This window comes from Podarcis vaucheri, assembly GCF_965113315.1.
Source record: "Podarcis vaucheri genome assembly, chromosome: 6".
Classification (NCBI taxonomy): domain Eukaryota; kingdom Metazoa; phylum Chordata; class Lepidosauria; order Squamata; family Lacertidae; genus Podarcis; species Podarcis vaucheri.
The window spans coordinates 104,823,509-104,845,215 of NC_138764.1; the positions used below are offsets into that span (position 1 = coordinate 104,823,509).

Consider the following 21,707-nt stretch of genomic DNA (forward strand, 5'->3'; position numbering starts at 1 on the left):
CGCCTCTGCCCCCCCCCCGACCTCCTCGCGCGTGCGCGCGCGCCTGCCGGAGCGCCCCTCGCTTGTTTTCCCCCTCGGAGGAAGATGAAGGAGATGAAGCAGAGGAGGAAGAAGGAGCGCACGTGGGCCGAGGCCGCCCGCCTGGTGAGAAAGTGGGGGGGGCTGGAAGGAAGAATAAGCCCCTCGCGTGGGGTTTTTATTTCTTTTTGTGTGTGCATTGGGGGGGGTGTCTATGGGGCGAAGGGCTCTTCCTTGCCGCTCCCTTTGTGTGGGGCGGGGAGGGAGGAGCTGCTTCCCCATAGGAGAACTCCTCGCCTTCTCCAGGTGGGAGAGCGACGGGGGCACAACTCCTTCCCCTCCACTCTCCCGGGTGACCCCCGTGGGGTGTCATAGAAGCACCCCCACGAGGATGGGCGTAAGAACGAGGGTAAAGCCACGCAGGAGGGTCAAAACTTGAAATTCCCCCCAGTTTGGCCTTAGGCCCTGCACAGGATACACAAAGCGGAGGTGGGAAACGTGTAAAGCCCTCCAGGTGATGCTGGACTACAACTCCCATCATCCCCTGACCATATTGGAGGTGGGAGTTCAATAGCACTCACAGGGCCGCAAGTTTCCCCATTCCCTGATGCAGAATCTCTGTCATAAGGACGCCAGAAGAGCCCGGCTGCTGGATCAGGCCAAAGATTTGTCTAGTCCACCATCCTGTTCTCACAGTAGCCAACCAGACCCCTTGGCAGTAAGTCTGCAAGGAGAACCAGAATGCATCTCTGCTCTCCTGGATGTAATTCTTAACAGCTGGTATTGAGAGGCATGCTGCATTTGACAGTGGAAGAATAACATAACGGTCCTGCATAGCAGCTATAGATATCCTTGTGTTCCTTGAATTTTTATAATCCACCATTAAAGCCATCGAGGCTGGTTGCCATCATGCTTTGGTAAGAAGTGTCATAGTTCTGTGAAGAAGAACTTTCTTTTCTCTTGACCTTTCAGCTTCATTGGATTGCCACAGATTCTAGTGTTATGAGAGAGGGGTAAAACCTTTTTATAAACTTCAGAAATGCCCCTAATTGACTTTTCTCCAAACTAAAAAGTCCCAAATGATGGAACCTTTTCTCATAGGAGAGCTGCTGCAGACCTCAGTCATTTTTACTGCTTCCTTCTGAAGTGAAATTACTATACACAATATTCCAAATGTGGTCACATGTCCAAGGTGCTAACATCACATTTATGTTTGTGTGTAGGTTCTGTGAAGGCTGTGCTAGTAATACACAAGTTCATCTACAAACAAATGACAATTGCTTCAGTCTCCCTAGAATAGGGAGAAACAATACAGTGGTACCTTGGTTTTCAAACATCTCTGTTGACAAACATTTCAGTTTTTGATTGCTGTAAACATGGAAGTGAATGCTTTGGTTTTTGAATACGCCTCAGAAGTCGAACATGCCACGCGGCTTCCGTATTGAGTTTTTTGTTTTTGAACACTTCAGAACTCAAACGGTCTTCCGGAAAAGATTACGTTCAAAAACCAAGGTACCACTGTAATAATATTTAGAGGGGTAGCCATGTTACAACACAATCATAGCCATGTCTACTCAGAATTAAGCCCCATTGAATTCAGTAGGACTTACTCTAATGTAAGTGGGGTTAGGATTGAAATCATTATGATACAGCCTTCTTGTGGGTAACTGATGAAATGGGTCACAAGACTGAGTGATTTTACAAAAATATTCTTCACATTTGTATAATGCTTTCAAATGTTCAAAATGATTCATATGCCTATAAATGTAAGTTAGTGTTTTCCCCAGATGGACAGGTTTAAGGCTGAGAGAGACATGTGTGTCTGAGGCCAACTTTTAAGTTCATTGCACACTTGAGATTCAAACCCAAGCACTTGCATATTTGTAGCTCAACCTCATACCTACTGCAGCACACCAGCTTTGCAATAAGGATCCTATAATGGGAAGAGAGGAGCCCGTCAGGAAATAATGAAGCATTGGACTGGAATTCCATTTTGTGTATTTAGAAATTTTTCAATGCAACAGGGATTTATACTTCATTCATTCTCCATAGAGCACTCCCTCAGGATGCAAGAAATTTGAGAGCTTGTCCTATAATTTATACTTATGTCATGGGGCTTGGAATGAGTTACACAGAAATTGTCTGTAGCATAGTATATGGTTGCACAGTTCTTTCCACATTAGAGGCAAGATACAATGTGGTAGAATAAACTTTTTTTTGAAAGATTGCTTCTGGTTCAGGGTATGAAAATGAATTTCCAAGCTCAGAGTTAGTCACCTCTGTTTTCCTGATATATACTTGTCTTATGTGTAAGTAAAGAGTCATCTCTGTTTAAGTTCATGTTGGCATAAGCATGTCAGATACAGTGGTACCTCGGGTTACATACGCTTCAGGTTACATACCGTATTTTTCGCCCTATAGGATGCACTTTTTCCCCTCCAAAAATGAAGGGGAAATGTGTGTGTGTCCTATGGGGCAAATGCAAGCTTTTCGCACCGACCCCTCTCGCTCTCCAGGCTTCAGAAGAGCGCCAGCTCCACAAGCTCGGGGGACAGCGGGGAGGTGGAACGCCGCCATCCAGCTGTCTCCCGATGTGGTTTGGAGGCTGAAGGCGGGGAGACGCGTGCTTCTCCCTGCTGCCAGCCCCGCAAGCTCGGGGGACAGCGGGGAGGTGCAGCGCGCCCCAGACCTGGTCTGAAGGCTGGCGGCGGGGACAAGAGCGGTTCTCCCCGCTGCCGGCCCCACAAGCTCCGGGGACAGCGGGGAAGCGCAGCATGTCATCCCGCTGTCCCCAGACCTGGTCTGAAGGCTGGCGGCGGGGAGAAGAGCGCTTCTCCCCGCTGCTGGCCCCACAAGCGCCTGAGGGGGAAATAATTTTTTTTTGCTTTATTTCCCCCCCCCCCCAAAAAAAATCAGGTGTGTCCTATGGGGCGAAAAATACGGTATGTTTCAGGTAACAGACTCCGCTAACCCAGAAATCATACCTTGGGTTAAGAACTTTGCTTCAGGATGAGAACAGAAATGGTGCGGCAGCAGCGGGAGGCCTCATTAGCTAAAGTGGAGCTTCAGGTTAAGGACGGTTTCAGGTTAAGAACGGACCTCCGGAACAAATTAAGTACGTAACCAGAGGTACTACTGTATATCTGTGTTGCCTGACTATGGTAGGGACTTTTAATACCATGATAACACTGTTACTGTATTGTATATTGACTTGCTGGGCAGAGCAAACTCAAAGAATGCCAGGTGTCTTTCTAGATGGAGGTTATTTCTCACTTCATTAGACATACCTCTACCTGTGACATACATGTGATGGAAAGAGAAGCTAAAATGCTACTCCCATGTTTATCTAGGACTCTAGAGCAGGGGTCAGCAAGGTTTACCGGCCATGGGCCGGATCACTCCCATGGAGATCGTCCGTAGGACGGACTGGCACAGTGCGATGCCAGAAATTGCATCTGTGCATGTCCGTGGCACAAGAAATCGCTTCTGCGCATGCCCAGACGGCGAAAATCACTCCTGTGCAGAAGTGATTTTCAGCGTCTGGACGTGCCAAGATGTGATTTCCAGTATCTGCACATGCGCAGATGCGATTTCCGGTGCTGCTCGGAGAGTCACTGTGCTGTTTAGCACAGCATGCGGGTGGCTTGGTTCGGGGGCGGCTCATGGGTCGGTAAAACGGTCTTTGTGGGCCGCACATTGCCGACCCCTGCTCTAGAGGCAGTGGCACTATCTCCTCCCCACAATATGTGTAAAGAGAAAAGTTTCTCCTATGTAGTAGTAATTGGTACGCACATTGCAGAGTTGAGGCAGGACTTGGGAATCTCTTACATCTGTTTAATACATTTTTAAAAAGAAAACTCAATAAAGCCTGGGAAAGTTTGTGTGCCCACTGGTTCTCATCTTCAGAATGACACGGGGACATCTGTTTCCACATTTTAAGTCTTGCAGCAAAGGGAGAATAATTTTGCCTGCTGTTGTCATTTCCACATAAGATTCCACAGTGACAAGTTGCTGCAACTTCTGAGGCAGGAAGGCATCCCATGGAAATTGTTTCTCCTGCTCTGGATGTTCTCACATTCTTAAGTTTCCCATTGGCTGAAACAAGGAGGTGCTATGGAAGAAAGTGAAAGAATGGGCCACTATAGAGCATTGGTTCATTGCTGCCTAGTGCTATGTCTGGGTAGAAGCTGGGAATCATATTCTCATGTCCAATTGGGAAGGACTGCTTCTTAAAGCAGAATTGTGTTTCCCCCTTTATGAAAGGAAATCCTGTGAGACTAGATTTACCATTTATTCTCGTTCTCCTTTCATACGAACTGTATTGATGTAGACTGCCTGGCTCATCATACATTATGGTTAGTTGAGGTAATTTTCACTGTCTTTTTTACAAAGGAGAAACTTTCTTTAAAAATAGAGGAAGCCTCCTGTCCTCTTTTGCGCAGGGATAGATTTTTAACAAGGGTTTTAAAGGCCCACAGAAGGAGTTATTTTCCAGAAGAAAGTGACTTTTTAATTCCATTTTCTTGTTCGCTGTGAGGGGTGTTCATGCAGGTGTGAGGGAGATACAAAGGTTTTCATTAATGGTTGAGAGAGTGAGAAGTGTAGGCTCTTAGAGGCGAATGCATGTGTGTTCCCATTTATGGTAAGAAGTAGGCGTTCTTCCTGAGAAAGCTGCCAGCAGTTAGTAGATGCTGATTAAATTTCTCAATATTACTAAAATATATCGCCTCTAGGTATGGGCAGAATTTCTGGCTTGCTTTGTTAGAGGCTTAAGGAAACAATTTTGTGGTGTGATTAGAAGTAGATAAATTAGCAACCTTTCACCTCTGGAGCGGAGCCATGTTTTTGATACCTTCAGTATTATACTTACTTACCTAGGACTGACTGTTGACTAGGCATGTATAGTACAGTCCGTAAGACTGCAGTGGTATAGACCTGGACTTAACCCCAATGGCACATGATGGGAGTTCTTCCAACTAAAAATGCATTGGATTTTGCTCCCAAGAATATGATGCTTCTCTGCTTTAGTGTTTTCCAGCACTTCCTGAGATCAAACTGATTTGCATTCTGAGGAATGTTTCAGGAATTTACTGTGTGGTTACAGTTGCAAAAAACGCTTCTCCCTGCATGTGAATTGTGAAATCTTAAATGGAGGCATGTCCTTTCTTCTTTTTGGTTTGCACTTTAAAAATAACAAAGCCCATCCATTCTCCACTCCCAGTAATAGAAAAAGAGGTGTGGAGGAGGGGATGTGCAGAATTGAAGCATAATTGTATCTATTTAGGGGACAAATTCCTCAGGTGGGCGTGTAAAACCTTTTATCAAAAGTCTAATAACACTTCCCTCCTCCACTCCAAACTAGAGATGAGCACTGACATTGCATACACCAGGGGTCTGCAAGGTTTACCTCACCTGGGCCGGTTCACTCCAGCGGAGATCCCTTTGTGGGCCAGATCACACGTGTGTGTGAGTGCGCCTGCCCACGATTTCTGTCGTTGTCGTCTGCGCAGACATGTTTTTCGGCGTCAGCACATGCGCAGATGAGATTTCTGGCGCCGCGGAAGCAAGTCCCTGTGCCGCGCTGCACCAGTTTAGTGCAGCGTGCGGGGACTCGCTGAGCGGGTGGCTTGGTTGGGGGGGCGGGCAGCTCGTGGGCCAGTTAAACGACCCCCGTGGGCCACTTGTGGCTCATGGGCCTTAGGTTGCCGACCCCTGGCATACACCATGCTCAGTTATTTGCAGGTTGGATCATGCAACTATCTGCTTTTTCTGTGCTGTTTTCAGAGGCTGGGTTCAGGAATTAATGTTTCCCTTCTACTTAAAAAAAATTATGTTGAGTAGGACAAGTTGTATGTGGCTGTAGTCTGGATGATCTGTCTTCTATATTATTGACTGAGGATGAAACTTTTCAATTTTAGTTGGTGGTTTCCTTTCGTGGACAGTATTCGTTCACTGCTCGACTGTCTAGTACAGAAGAGTCATACTTTGTATGTACAGTCGTACTTCGGTTTTTGAACAGCTTAGTTCTCGAACGTTTTGGCTCCTGAATGCCACAAACCCGGAAGTGACTGTTCCGGTTTGCGAACTATTTTTGGAAGCTGAACATCTGATGGGGCTTCCGCGGCTTCCCATTGGCTGCAGGAGTTTCCTGCAGCCAATCAGAAGCCGCATTTTGGTTTCCAAACATTTTGGAAGTTGAATGGACTTCTGGAACGGATTCCGTTCGACTTCCAAGGTACTACTGTACTTGTTTAGCTGTGTTCAAGTTTAGTACAGTGGTACCTCAGGTTACAGACACTTCAGGTTACAGACTCTGCTAACCCAGAAAGAGTACCTCGGGTTAAGAACTTTGCTTCAGGATGAGAACAGAAATTGCACGGCTCCGGCAGCGGGAGGCCCCATTAGCTAAAGTGGTACCTCAGGTTAATAACAGTTTCAGGTTAAGAACGGATCTCCAGAACGAATTAAGTTCTTTATCCGAGGTACCACTGTATTTAGTGTAAGAGTATTCATACAGTGATACTTATTCTGTCTACAGGGGCCACAAAAATGCCAGTGGCAGCCATGCACTTAATTCTGGAAACTGCTGCCTGATGTTTCCATGGATGCCCAGTATAAAGTGAGATCTTGTCTCCTTTTGTATCAAGCACAAGAGATTGTGGAGTCCCCTTCCAACATCCTTTGGCATGTGGAAGAACTTGAGGGGTGCTTTTGCCTCTTACTTTATGCCAGTTTTTGCAGGAAAAGCAGTGGGAGTATTACTGACTTTCCCCCATGCTTGTTCAAAATGAGTACCTCTTGCTTTAGTCCTTGCATTAGGCAATTCCAGGCATTAGCTGGAGACTCTCATGATGCTTTGGACAAATGAGCTGCATCTAACAGAGTGATTGGAGGGAGTGGGGAGACACACAGTGATGATGGCAACCAAAATTTTTGTCCAGCTTCGAAACTCTGCTAACATTTTTTGACTTCTACTTTTCTTATAAGAATATATATGCCTGCCACTGAAGATCTTCAGTGAGTTCTTTTTACTACTACCAAGCATGATATAGTGGAGAGTCCATAGAATTTGCACTGGGGAGGCCTGGGTTCAACTTTCCACTGGGCACCCAACTCTTATTCTAGAACAGCTACTGTTTCTTAGTTCTGTACTTCACTTGCTAAAATAGTTTAGCATCCTCAGCATTGGCTGGTAATTGTTCAGCTTGATGAAGATGTTAACCTAGTGTGTGGTAACTGCAGAAAGGGCAAATTCTGTGCTAGGGATCGTTAGAAAAAGAGTTGAAAATTATATCACGCTAGCTGAAATAACGAAGGAACTATGCAGAGGTGAACGCAGCATGTTCTGGCAACTGCTACTACTTAAGGGTCTAAAACTGATAAATGATGATATTATCAAATACCTCATGGCGATTGTCAGCAGTAGGCAAGTTCTAGTAGGCAAGCCAAAATGCATCCAAAGAGACTTTTGGTTTTGTGCTTGGCTACCAAGTGGTGGTATATGCCCCCCCCCCCATACATAAAAATTCTTAGAAGTAAATGAAAATTGCTTAATGGTTGTATTTGACTGAGCTACTGATATGACTAGGAATTTCAGCATCTCTGTCAGGCTTCTAGAGTTTGAGTGGGTAGAGTTCCTTACTGTTTGTCCTCCTGTTCAGGTGCAGTGATACTGAGCATCAAGGCAGCCTTCTTTGCTTAGATTCTTCCATCTGTATTTTATACACTGATTCTCATCTTTGTGGGTCAAACACTTTGCTTAGACACCTGGCATATGTTGCTGCTTAACCACTGTCTAATGCCAGCAGCATGCAAATAAAGCTATCAGGTGACACCAAGAGGACAGGGGCAAGGTTGCCGGGAATATAGTCACCCGCCTTGACCTTGAAAATACTGAGATTGAATGGATGATAAGTCCCTATGTGCACCTCAGCCCCCTTGCTCATCTTGCCCATGCCTTGTAGTCCTCTTAATGTCACAGCAGCAATCTTCTTGTGAGAAGACTTTGCTTTCCCTTGCTCTGTGAGTGAACTTGCTTATCAGACCAGTATTGCTTTTGCTCCCTTTTGTCTGGCGTCTTCTTAATATGTATGGAGCATCATTACCTTTCTATTTCTGGTTTGTTGCTGGCTCAACCTCAGGTTAGATAATCTGCTTAAAGGCTTTCTGCCCCACACCTTGTTTGTGGGTTGCTTTCAAGCCGACTGCAAACCCATTCAAAACAGATCTTTGTATAAGACCTATGTTTTTTGTACATACCTCCTCATAGTTTTTGAAATGTCTTCTTCGTTTCCCCTGGCTGCCTTATACATTCTATCTACGCAGCTTCTAAGAAAAGTATTTTAAATACACACAGTTGGAATGATACTCAACACATGCCAAAGTCAAACTGCTAATCTTGGTAGCAAACTATCTGGAGGAGCTGCAGCCCAGGATCCCCTGGTGTTTGGATCATCATAAACTGAAAATATTTTCAGGCAGTACTTCCGGCTCTGCCCTGTTTTTAAGTTATTTCCCTTGCACAGTGATCAAAGAACTGCTTTAGAAAGTTCTTTGTGAAGATAACATGTGGTCTGAAAAGCCAACAGGGGGGCTAGTTTCTTATTTATATGCCATTTGTTTATGGGATAAGGGGTTCACGTTTTGTTTTGTTTTTATGCATTTTGTGTTCTCATTTTGTGTTTTTATGTTGTGAACTGCCCTGCGATTTTCAGATGAAGGGCAGTGTACGCATTCAATAAATAATAATAATAAAATCTGATATCAGGAGAGGAAATCTCATAGAAATCTCAGAACTCCTGTGATTTGTTAAACAACTGCATTCTTCCTTTGTAGTGTTTTACCCTTTCAGATGTGATGTGTACTATAGTAAACTTTAGAGATCAATCTACCAAGCTCTTTTGCTGAGCATTCATTTTCATTGAGGCATCCACAATATATTTGTGGCTGGTTTCCTGTGATTTTTATGACTTCCAGTAGACTTATTCACATGCTCATAGGTATTGTGTGCACTACTTGTAATACTGGTGAAGTTAGCTAGCAATCATTACAATTTCTGGTGAAATTGTGCCCCTTAGGAACATCCTTCTATAGCTTGGTGTTTTTGTTCATTCTTTGTTTTTGCCCTGCAGCATGACATGCTTTATATTTGAATTCTCAAGTTCTACTTAATCTCACATGTAACTGTTAGAGAACGGGTTCATGTGATCCATTGATGTGCAGCTGCAGGCTACATTTCTTTCTGGGTTAATGTTCTATGTGTGATTTGTGTCAAAGGTGTCCAAGTGTCTTACCACGTCAGAGCTTAACCCTTCCACCAGGATCTTACTTCCTTTTTTCACTGATGAAGGCTACCTCTTTCTGAAAAGTGCCCTGGAGTCACTCTTTATCCTTTAAGGAGGCTGGATCACTTAAGTCTGTGTTAGTAGTTGTCTTTGTGCAGAATTAGAATGGCTTTCCTCAGTGCCTTGTGGCTTAGCACCTTCTTTTAGATCACTTGTTTAGATTCCCTGGGAGCTTCTGTTAACTTTAGGTGTGTGTTTCACAGTTTCCATTTCCTAGTCTCCTGCCAAATAACTTTATAATTCACAGCTCTTGGAGTATCACATACTGAGAAATGCAGGGCTGAGGGCTATGGATATAATTTGCTTTTACCTTTCCTCGGACATGTTGGACATGTTGGCAGATTCTCGGTTGCGTGACAGCAGGATGTGTGGTTCAGGTTGATCTTTCTCTTTGTGGAAGTGGAGATTCACTGGTGGTTACTGACCTGCATTCCTTTCTAACAGAGATGCCCCATTGATGCTGTTTCACCTCTTCAACTGGCCTGCAGCTGATACTCCTCTGCACAGCTTTGCAGGAACTCCATTCTTTATGTTCTCACATGCACACAACAATTAGTGTTTCCAACTTGTCCTTTTAGTGAGACTGTAAGTGAAAATTGTGGGCCTCAAACTCTTTATTTCAGCACTCTCTATTTTTGAGAGTACCAATAGGCTGAAATAAGAGCTTTAGGTTACACAATGGAATTTATTTCAATAACATGTGAAATAGCCTACAGAACATCCATGAGGTCATCTCTTTTTCCATTACCATGTTTGTATAATTTGACATGATACTTTTATCAGGAAGAAGAGTGTGTTTGATCAAAAGTAGGGGGTCCCCTTCTCAGCACAGGTTTGTTTCAGCTTCTTTGAAAAGAGATGCAGAGAAATGCCAAATATCTCTCAAGAAAAGCTTTAGAAGTCAACTTCTAACTTGAACTGAAGAGCTTATATCTTTTAAGCCAGAGCTGGAGGCTTCTTATCATTGCTGCTGTCAAAATATTATCCCATGTACTTTTGAAAATCTTGCCTTCACAGTATTTTGTAGCTATGATATGCCTTCTTACACTGTATACATTTTTTGAAAAAGGGCACTGAAATAAAAGTGCAACCTTTCATGGTCATGGTCCAGTCTGTGGTTGCCTGTTGGCGAGTCAATTGTTTCACCAGGAGACATTGACAGTTTCATAGTCTGAGAGCTATACACCTGTTCATCCAGTGTACTAGCAACTCTGTGATTTTTAGGGCCAGAGTTGATGATCTGTCCAGGAGGGCAAATAGTATCTTGAAGGAAAGCAATTTATATTGGGAAAAGAAGCGGGGGGGGGGGGTATAAACAACCCCCTCCAAACACCTTGGCCCTGCTTAAGTTGAATAACTCCCTCCCCACAGAGTACGGGACCTTCAGTATATGGCTTCCAGCAAATGCTGAAGACACGCCTCTTTACTCTGGTTTTGACACTTGAGGTTTATATTTTAAGGATGCACCTTATTTCTGTAATTGCAAGTTGCTTTAAACTGTTTTTAATAATGTGTAACCTGCCCTGGGACCTTAAGGTGAACATTGGGTAATGAATTATATATATTTTTAATAAGAATAGCTTCTACTGCCTACTGAATACTTTTTTATTCTGGCAGGCATTTAATTGATGTTTTGTTTTATAGTTTGTTTTATAATTTTTTAAAAAATCTATTTTTTGTACTGTAAAGACTATTGTAGTTAAGCAGTGTGTAAGTTGCTTAAATAAAGACCATATTTTTCTGTGTACAAGACGAGGAATTTATATTTAAAAAATTATGTTAAAAATTGGGGGTCGTATTATACATAGATAGTGCAGTGTGGGGACGGGTGATTGGTTCCTGCCATGAGCAGCAGATTGCTATCTGCGATTGGACAGGTTTCATGGTCGTGGCAATGGCTGTTGTTGATTTGCTTCCACTGCGGCAATTGGGTGGGCTATTGGCAGGTGCTGTTGGTGACTGGGCAGATGATTAGTGGCTTCGGCAACGTGTGATATTGTCTGCGTTTGTCTTTGGGATTTTCGGCAATCCCTCTTAAAAAAACGCAACAACTCTCAACAACTTTGGGCAATCCGTCCCCTATTTTAATTTGTTGTCCTCCAAAATAGGGGGCGTCTTATACATGGAAAAATATGGTACACCCACACACCAGTGACTGCTTTTAAAATAGGTCCGCAGATGCAATCCTGTCTCATTGAGCTTGGCCCTTCAGCACTGGATGAAATCTTGCCAAGCGACTCATTTCATTTTGAGTCAGCATGGGCTTGCATTGGGAATGTTATGGCCTGAAAAATCCATGTTCGATAGCTTTGTAGAAAGGCTAGGCCAGATTCTCTAACCCTTTATCTTCAGTTTGAATGCCTTAGGCTTGGGGTTTACATGCTAAGCTTGAATTGTTTATTTATCTTTTCAGGTGCTGGAAAACTACTCTGATGGACCCATGACCCCAAAACAGATTTTGCAGGTCATAGAAACAGAAGGCCTAAAGGAAATGAGGTTGGTAGTGTTCTTCGTGTTTAAGTTAAAAGTATGGTGTAGGATGAAGTTGACTTCTTTATTTCCTCTAGTGCACCTCTTCCTTGCCTTTAAAAACCTGCATTTGGTCTGAAAATGTTCCATGTCATACTTTAGCTTCAATAGGTGGATTTCCTGGATCTGTTAGAGAATTATTTTATTATTATTTTTTCAATTTATACACCGCCCTATACCCAGAAGTCTCAGGGCGGTTCACAAACAAGACCACATATAAAATCAAACCAAAAACAATAGCCCTGCATAATCCAGGCATGTCCAAAGTCTGTTTGGGGAGCCTAATCCAACCCCTAAAAAACCCTCAAGAACTTCAATCCTAAAGAAAGCTCAACAAGTTCAACCTTAAATAAAGTTTAACAACTTCAATCCTGAAAAAAAGGCCAACAACTTTGGTTGGCCTCTGAAAAAAAGTTTGGACACCACTGGAATCCCATGCAATGCATTGGCTGAATTGCAAGCACTCCCCCCCAAACAAAGCAGTTACTTGTGGAATTGTCCCAGGCATGATGAGCAGGTGAATTTGACAAGGCTAAATGTCATCTTTAAACCCAATGGAGTTAGTTATATCATGCTGTTGTAAAATTATCACAGAGACCTTGTACTTCGATGGCTCTTAACTGTTTTTGTCCATCGGGGTGTTCGTTAGATTGTATGATCATTGTTGCTCTTTTTCACCATGTGATCCTTTTTCCAAGGGATTGTGGAACAGCCTCATTACTCTGCTGCTGGAAGAGCAGCACTGGTTGCTGGTTTGATACTAGACCAGGTTCAAGGCACTTGTGTTAATTCACAAAGCCCTAAATAACTTGGGCCTGAAGTATGTTACGCACTGTCTGATTTCTTACGTTCCACCTTGATCGCTGAGATCCTCTGATGGGACACTTCTGATGGCTCCCCACATGGCCCCTGAGGTTTGGCTGGCCGTCACTAGAGAGCAAGCCCCGCCCTGTGGAACTCCCTGCCAGTAGAGGTTCGTTAGAACCACCTCTTAATTCAGACATCGTTTGAAAACTATATTGTTTAGACAGGCTTTTGATAACATGAGTTTTCTTTGTTAATCAGTATTTATTGATTTTCATCAATAAATGTTGTACTGGGCCTTGAAATAGTTCTGTAAAAGTATGGATTCTAAATATGTAAATAAATAAATTTATCTCCCCTCCCTCCTGAGTATAAAGTGTGTTACCAATGCAAGAGCAAACAAGCTTGTTGTTGTTGTTGTCGTTGTTGTCGTCATCATCATCATCATTTATATAATGCCCTTCATCAAAAGATCTCATGGCGGTTTAGGTAGAGATCTGAGCCCCTACATTTATCCATGTGCATTTTATTGTTGAGTTAAAGATATACTACAGAGAGAGGGAGGAATTCAGCACTGTGCTGTTACAATTGTTCAGTCAGTGCAAGCTTTTCATCTTGTGGGAGGGCAGGGTGGGAGTCCCATTTCACTAGCAGAACTTGTTTCACTGGCTTCTGCTAGTGCATCTGATTAGTTGAATCTGGCCCATAGTATGTTTGGTACACTCTGACGCTGTGTTTTGGGCTGAGATTCAGTTATAAGACATTTCAGAAAATGAGTACAATCCTTCATTTTGCAATACCTTTAGCTGAGACAGGAGCCAAAATGCAGGAATGAAAGTGTAGTCTTAATTAGATATACCTATAGTCTCCAGCTGCATAAGGTATAGAGTTATTTGCAGATGAGATAAATAATTTTATTTGCACTTCAGAAGTAAAGTGCCCCAAGCTGGCTATACAGTGGTGCCCCGCAAGACGAAATTAATTCGTTCCGCAAGTTTTGTCGTCTAGCGAATTTTTCGTCTTGCGAATCACGAAATCCCATAGGAATGCATTGAAAATCAATTAATGCGTTCCTATGGTCAAAAAAAGTCCAAACAAAGCCAAATTTGGTACAACAACAGTTTATTAACTGCTCTTTAAAGTCACACATACTGTAAAGAACAGTTCAAAAATTGAAGGGAAAATAAATTAACTTTATAAACAAAACATGTCTTTGTTTTTAGACAAAGGAAACAAAGTCGCGAGACGTTTTCGTCTTGCGAAGCAAGCCCATAGGGAAATTCGTCTTGCGAGGCAAATCGAAAACGGAAAAACCTTTCGTCTAGCGAGTTTTTTGTCTTGCGAGGCATTCGTCTTGCGAGGTACCACTGTACCTTGTTACTGTTTTTTTTTTGTCTGAAATAGCTTATCTTCCACCTGGAGTTTGAATATTTTGTGTTAATTCCATTCTGTTTTCTTTTGATACATCATTTCCTCTCCACATGTCACCGGCATTGCTATGGAATCACTGCATGTCTACAGAAGGTAAATTACTTTCTAAATAAGGATGGGGCCTCTGCAAAAAATTGTCCTCAGGAATTTAAAATGTTTCCTCCTGGATTTCATTTCATTTCAATTTATTTGCCACCCTGGTACAGATCACAACTAACTGTGCTGTTAATTCATTAGAAATGATAACAAGTTGTGCTTCTTTATCAGCTTAAATAATCTTACTGGCTCTTTATTTTGAAGGTGTGACATCTTTTCAAATTAGCTGCATCTGACAGAGCACTTTAAGGGAGGGGGCACAGTAATGATGGTGTAACATCTTTTCAATTTGCTTTTTCACCTAAAGAGCTCTGCTTTCTATGTTTTGTATTTTCTGTGAATGCTTCTCTGTAAAAGGGGCCCCAAAGAAGAACATTTCATCCATTGTTACCATGTTCACGAAGCCAAGGCAGTTTTGTGTTGTGTTGCCTTTGGCATTCTGAAATAAAAGATCATGTTATAACACAGTTTATTTATTTATTTATTTAGACAGATGCCACCTTTTCCCCTGACGGTACTCAAGGCAGTTTAGATTCTGCTTGTCTCCACATGCAACTGTGTCTGCAGTGATGCGAAAGCATGTGAAACAGAAGGTGTGTCCTGGGCTTTTCAGTTAGGAGCCCAGCATGTAGGCATAGCCAGTGGCTTCTTCAAGGAGAAGCCCAAACCACACAGTTGCAAAGTTTGGATGCTTCTCCCACTGGAAACTGAATATACTGGGAAATATACTGGGGAGGAGCGAGGCGGAAAAATATTTCTGCCCTTCACCATCTCCTGTTTGAAACAATATTTTAGAATCCTTATTGCAAAATTGGTCTTGACTGGACAATATAAAATTATTTGGCCAGAATTTAACTTGAGATTGCATAGCACACCTTTATGTTTCACACAATAAAAAACAGTAACTCTGTGCAAGAGTTATTTGGTTTAGTAGTGATTATTCTGATCAGGGAGTTTGATGAAAACAGTATGTTATGCCCTGCAGACAGGCTGAAAGTTTCTTTTCAACACTGGGGTGTCTTGATGTGCTGGGTTGGGGTGGCTGAAGTAGCAGAGTTTCCATAACTTTCCTGTTAATTATCAAGCAATGTGTGTCTGAGCTGCCATTTCCAACAATGCATTTTTCCCTCCTTCCTTCAGTGGCACATCCCCGCTGGCCTGCCTGAATGCCATGCTCCACTCCAATTCAAGGAGCTGTGAGGGGCTTTTCTACAAACTCCCTGGGCGCATCAGTCTTTTCACCCTCAAGGTAAGACCAGATTGCTCTTCCTCCACACCAGAGATTTGGCAAAGGTTTAGCTAGCTGGCAAATATTGAATGAACACCTGTCACATGATAGAATCTGATATCTAGACTTTCTTGCAACCTGGGCTTACAGTCAAAGCTAACCTGCTATTCAGCTTACATATTCTAACCTGCTATTCAGTTTACATAGCACTCTTATGATTTTTAAACATTTGAGTATTAGTGCCATAAGACCTACTAACCTGACACACAGCATATTGTTTTTTCTAAAGCCAGTGCTTAAAGCAGCACTTTTAATCAAGGTGGACGGATCGAGATTAGTGTGTTTGCTAACCCATTAACCAGGTATTGGACATCAGGGTTCGCTTGGGTTCAGTATTATCCCTGTGATTTTCCGCTTTGATTCGTAAGGGAAAATTCACCAGAGCTCTGATTGGTCTTTCTAGAAAGATGCTGTGCAGTGGTCCCGGAACCTGTCTGCCCCTGAAGGAGAAGAGCTGGATGATGCTGCTGATGCCGAAAGCAGTGGCTCCAACGAAGCCAGCACAGTGAGCGGCGATAATGACAGTAAGCGCCTGCCTGGCCGAGTTTTTATTTAGTTAACAGAATCTGTATAACCCTCTCAACAGTTTACAAAAAAAATACTGATAAAAATCAGAAGCTAAAAACATTTACCCCAAAATGTCAAAATATAAACAATCATCACAAGTTGAAATATACATTATAAACTAAAATGATGCGTGCTTCAGATAGAATTGTAGAGTTGGAAGGGACCCTGAGAGTTACCCAGTCTGAGTGGGCTTGCCTAAGTGAAGAGGTTTGGGGCAGGTGCCAAAAACATTATTATTAATAATTTATTTATTAAAAAATATTCATATACTGTTGCATCATAAAAGTATATCACAGCAGTTTACAACAGTTTATAAGATCATAAAACCAGACAATAACGTCATGAAAAGTTAAAAGCAAAAAGAAATAAAAAACAAACATATCAACACACCATTGTTGGGTGTGTGTGTGTAAAGAGTAAGGTTACCATAACTTCCATCATAGAGCTTCAATATGTTGATGACATATTGAGAAATGTTGATCACTTTTCCTACCTGGGCAGTTATTTTTCCACAAGGGCCAACATGGGTGCCGAAATCCAGCATTGCCTGAGTTCTGTGAATGCGGCTTTCTCCCGATTGAAGTGCAGGGTGTTTGAGGACCGAGACATTCACAGGGAAACCAAAAAGCTCGTTTACAAAGCTATTGTACTACCAACCTTACTGAACACTTGTGAAACATGGACCGCTTATAAACACCATCTCCAACTCCCCAAAAGTTTCTATCAACGGTGTTTCCCCAAAATTTTACATATTACTTGGGAAGACAGGCGAACTAATGTCAGTGTACTGGAAGAAGCAAAGATTACCATTGTCAAAGCAACGATTCTTCAATGTCAGCTTTGTTGGACTGGTCATGTTCAGATGCCTGATTATCGTCCTCCAAAGCAACTATTCTGAACTTTAAAATGGAAAGCATAATGCTGGTGGTCAACAAAAGAGGTTAAAAGACTCTCTCAAGGCAAATCTTTAAAAATGTAGTGTAAACACTGACAATTTGGAAACACTGGCCTGCGAGTGCCCCAATTGGAGAACAGCCTTTACCAAAGGTGTCATGGACTTTGAAGACGCTCAAACTCAGGACGAAAGGGAGAAACATGCTAAGAGGAAGGCACGTTCGGCAAACCCTCACCGTGATCAACTCCTGCCTGGAAACCTATGTCCCCACTGTGGAAGGATGTGTGGATCCAGAATTGGTCTCCACAGTCACTTATGGACTCGCCATTAAGACTGTGTTCATGGAAGACAATCTTATTCAGCTACAAGGGATTGCCAGAGAAGAAGATCACTCTTAATTGGCTGCCTAGGCCTGGCAGAAGAGAAAAGTTTTTAGCAAGCGTTTAAAAGTTGGCAACAGAAGGCAACAACAGAATATCAGCAAAGTGTTTCACAGGACTGGGCCGATGACACTAAAGGCTGTTTTTCCACTGTTGTCAAATAAGCCTCACCAACTTGGGAAGCCTGCCTGGTTTCAGTAGGCAGGAAGTTCCAGACCGTAGTTGCTGCCATGCTTGAAATATAATTCCTTTCAAGTGGAGACTGAGTGGCACTTGTAAAAAGTCAGTTCTACAGATCAAGGTGGTTGAGTGGGCATATGTGAGGTAAGGTGAACCTTCAAGTAAACGAGTCCCAAGTTGTTATGGGCTTTATGTACCAATAGCAACACCTTGAATTGTTCCACTTACAGATTGGCAGCCAGTGCAGATCTTTTAAGCAGAGGTGTAATTGTCATCAATTCTACTCATATTGATCCAGAGCAGAACTCCAGCGTATAGTTAGCAGAGTAAAAACTTAAACACGTTGCAGAATTCGCAAAAAAAATAGATCAGAGGCAATTAGTATTTCATCCAGCAGAGCTTTTCTGCTACTGAAGGCAAATGAGCATAATGGCCACAAATCCAATACATTCAGGACTGGCCCTGTCCATAAGAAATCCAGGGGCAGCAGACGTAAGTTTACAATAACTTATAAGAAGACTAAAACCCTAGCACTATATACAGAACACCACACCAGAAGGAAAAAGAGGTAGAAAAGAGTGAAACCCAGACTCCTTCTGGCCTTATTATTATAGTCAGTGTGACATTGACAGAAAGAGAGAACCAGTTTTAGCCAGCTGTACTCAGTTTCTCTGAAGGAATAACCCAAACATCATGAACCTTCTGCTTGTTTCTTTCACACAGAGAAGCTTCCAGAAGCCTCTTGGATTAATTAGAATAGGAAAGATCTCTACACATCAGATCAATACTTTCTGTATCAAAAAAAAATGCAAACTGACAGTAATATGCTGACATGGGTTTCACTCCTGTGAGCAATCACACTGCAGCATTCTGCACAAATTGCACAAGGAGAGTCCCACCTTGCTGTAATCCAGGCTTGAGTTCACCAATGCCTGGATTACCATGGTCAAGCTGTCTCCGTCCAGGAATGTCCAGAGTTGCTGTACCAGCTTCATCTGGCAAAAGGCACTCCCAGGCTACCTGAGTCTCCAGTGACGAAGGTGGATCCAGAACTTGCTTCTTCAGAGGAAGTGCAGCCCTGTCAGGGGCAGACAATTGGCCAACCCTGAGCTGCTTGTTTCTTGCACCAATGTTGATGGGGTGATTTTTTTTTCTTTTCAGTATCTCTAGATGAAACCTCCTCAAGCGCCTCTTGTTCCACTGAGCCTCAGAGCAAGAATGTACCTGCTGTTCGGGAGAGCCATAGAGCAGCCTCACAGGTAGAATGGGGGCATTTGACTGGGGGCTTGTGGGGAGTGGGGCAAAGCAGAATTGCATCAGAAAGGATAGCAATGCATATAAACCTTTTAAGTAAAAGAAGAAGTAAAAATAAAAGAAGGGCTCAACAGAGCTCTGGTGGAGTAGAAGAAGAAACCTGCAGCTGCACAGGTTGACCCGCCGTGGCAGTTCTTCAGCAAAAGTCTCTCCTTCAGTGGCTGCTATCCCCCATGGCTGAGTTCTGCCTCCACAATTGGAGGCAGAGTGCTTCTGAACACCAGTTGTTGGGATTCACAAGGAGGGAGAGTGCCCTTGCAAGATTGGGCAGGCAGACTAGAATTGCTGCATAGAAGGGCCACATAAATCACCTACTCCAGGTAGGTACCTGTTCAGATTTTTGCTGAAGGAATCCAATTATGTAGATTTGGCAATTCGTCCAAGTATATCCCTCCCCTCCCACCGCTGACTGACTTGGCCATAATATTTCAAAAAGGAGTGCCACTTGGCTCTTTAGGAATGAAGCACAATAGGAAGTTCACAGTTTGTGTACGGTCTGCACTGTGACTTCTTCTTCAGAATGTTAATCTGTCTGCTTATGTGCTTGAGGACTAACCAATTAACCATGCAGGTGTGTCTTGGATTGAAGCAGAGTCACTGTGATTGGGGAATTCAACCCAGGTACACTACCTTTAATATAAACCTGCCTTTCTAAATACACAAATTTGCCATTTGCCTTGTCCTCAGTGAATATTGCAGATATTTGTGCTATGAATATGCCTTAGAATCTTAAGAGTTGAAGGGAGACATTGCAGGCCACATGGACTGGTCGTTTCCTGGCTCAGTGCAGGAACTCTGGAGCTAGAGAAGCCCCAAGAGGTGAGGACCTCCAGTAAGGAAAGGAGAGGTGTCATTGCCAAGCCTGTTGCTTTAGCCTAAATTGATGCTTCCTCGCCAGCACTGTGTTTCTTTTGGTCTTTTCTGGAATACAGGCAAGCAAACAGAAGAAAAAGACAGGAGTGATGCTTCCCCGAGTAGTTTTGACTCCTCTGAAAGTAAATGGTGCTCATATGGAAACTTCTTCAGGTGAGCCAACTCCCCACCCCCATTGACTTTGCACATCTACATGAGCCCTCCAGTACCAAACCCCTATCTAGCGCCCCTCACAAGAGCTTCCAAGTGCCATGCGCAACAGAGATTCTTTGGCACTTTTTAGGTCTGCTAAGGGCTCAGCGCCTAGGACTTGCTGATCGCATGGTCGGCGGTTCGAATCCCCACGGCGGGGTGAGCTCCCGTCGTTCGGTCCCAGCTCCTGCCCACCTAGAAGTTCGAAAACACCCTTAAGTGCAAGTAGATAAATAGGGACCGCTTTATAGCGGGAAGGTAAACGGCGTTTCCGTGTGCTGCGCTGGTGCTGGCTCGCCAGAGCAGCTTCGTCACGCTGGCCACGTGACCCGGAAGTGTCTTCCGACGGCGCCAGCTCACGGCCTCTTGAGCGAGATAAGCACGCAACCCTAGAGTCGGACACGACTGGCCCGTACGGGCAGGGGTACCTTTACCTTTACCTTTACCTTCACCTTCACCTTTGTTCCGAATACAGCTCACTGGGAAATTGGTTTAAAGTGTCTCCTAGGCTTTGAGTTCCATCCATTTCTTTTAACAGAAGAGAAGAAAGCAATAGCTGCAGCAGCCACCACACGGCCTCTGCAGTTGTAGATACTTGTAGGGCCTCAGCATGGGTGGCCTTTGTTCAGATCCTTATTCATGGAACATTCTTGGGTTGTTGTTTTTTAGTAGATCATTTTTATTAAATTTGCAAGAATATCGAAATACAAAAAATCCACAAAAATGAGATGGCAAAAAAGTTGTTAGTAGATTAAAATCTTGTACCTTCATCCGCCTCATAGCATTGTTGCAAGGATAAAGTAGAGACATTTCTACTCTAAAATAATTATATTTTTTATTTATTAAATTTATATACTACCCTTCATCCAAGGCTCACTGGAGTGATTTGCAGTGTAAAAACCATCAATATCACCATCATCAAACCATCCTAATCATTTACGTGGTGCTTATATCTAGACACTATATAAAAAGAAAAGAATGAGAAGCTCTCTCAGCAGGCTTAGAGGCTGAAGACAGACAGGAAGGGAAGTAATTGTTGCCAAGCATAATGACAGGAGCAAAGGGGGCTTTGAAACCAGAGGGGACTGGGTGGGGCTGTTCCTTTCCTGTTCAGCTGCCTATCCCTTTCTGCGCTTATTCTCACTTCCTGCCTCCACCGTCCCCAAAAAACCAAGATAATGGGAGCTGGAATAAATTGTTCAAACTGAGTACTATAATGTCAAGATTTGGATTTCTGTAGCGTGGCATTTGCCCACCTGACCATACCCTTACCTATCCGAGCCATAGCTGCTTACCTTGGTGGACGTTGTGTTTAATAATAATAAGGTCCAGTGAGGAATGTGGGGAGTGTTTAACGTTTTCTCGTGGGGTACTCCTTGCTCACTGGTTTCAGGGTTCACAGGGAGACAAGTTGGTGGCGAGAGCAGCAGCAGCAGCAGTTCCTCTGCCCTGAGCGGCAACACTGCTATACGCAGCAGGACAGAAATCAGCAGGGACCCTCCACAGCTGATCCGAGGATTCCGGAAACCCACAAGTGGTAGGTGCAGTCTGTTGTCTCTATCTAGATTTCTTGTTTCAAACAGTAGGATCCCTGGGCTTTTATAGGCAAGTCCAGGCATTCGGGTCTGCATTGGAAGTCCTGCTTTTTGTACCATCACCTTAGACCAGCACATTTATTTCCACAGGCTTTTAATGTGTAGTTTTGCTGGTACATTAAACTGATTTTTGGAATTAACAATATAGAGCATTGCATAATTTTAACCTCCCTCAATACTCCTGTGAGTAAACAAACTCCA

General features: G+C 43.3%; 1 protein-coding gene across 2 annotated transcripts in view; it reads left to right on the plus strand.

The window, feature by feature from the left end:
* Positions 1 to 17: 17 nt before the first annotated feature.
* Positions 18 to 21,707, plus strand: part of ASXL1 (ASXL transcriptional regulator 1) — a 31,947-nt gene continuing 10,257 nt past the window's right edge. Inside the window, exons 1-7 of one of the 2 annotated variants that reach the window (XM_082225816.1) lie at positions 18 to 144; positions 11,776 to 11,858; positions 15,363 to 15,471; positions 15,914 to 16,034; positions 18,694 to 18,791; positions 19,779 to 19,872; positions 21,305 to 21,448. In XM_082225816.1, coding sequence (XP_082081942.1) covers positions 85 to 144; positions 11,776 to 11,858; positions 15,363 to 15,471; positions 15,914 to 16,034; positions 18,694 to 18,791; positions 19,779 to 19,872; positions 21,305 to 21,448 — 709 coding nt within the window. In that variant the 5' untranslated portion in view covers positions 18 to 84. The remainder of the gene's footprint in view (positions 145 to 11,775; positions 11,859 to 15,362; positions 15,472 to 15,913; positions 16,035 to 18,693; positions 18,792 to 19,778; positions 19,873 to 21,304; positions 21,449 to 21,707) is intronic. The other variant, XM_082225817.1, reaches the window with a different exon arrangement.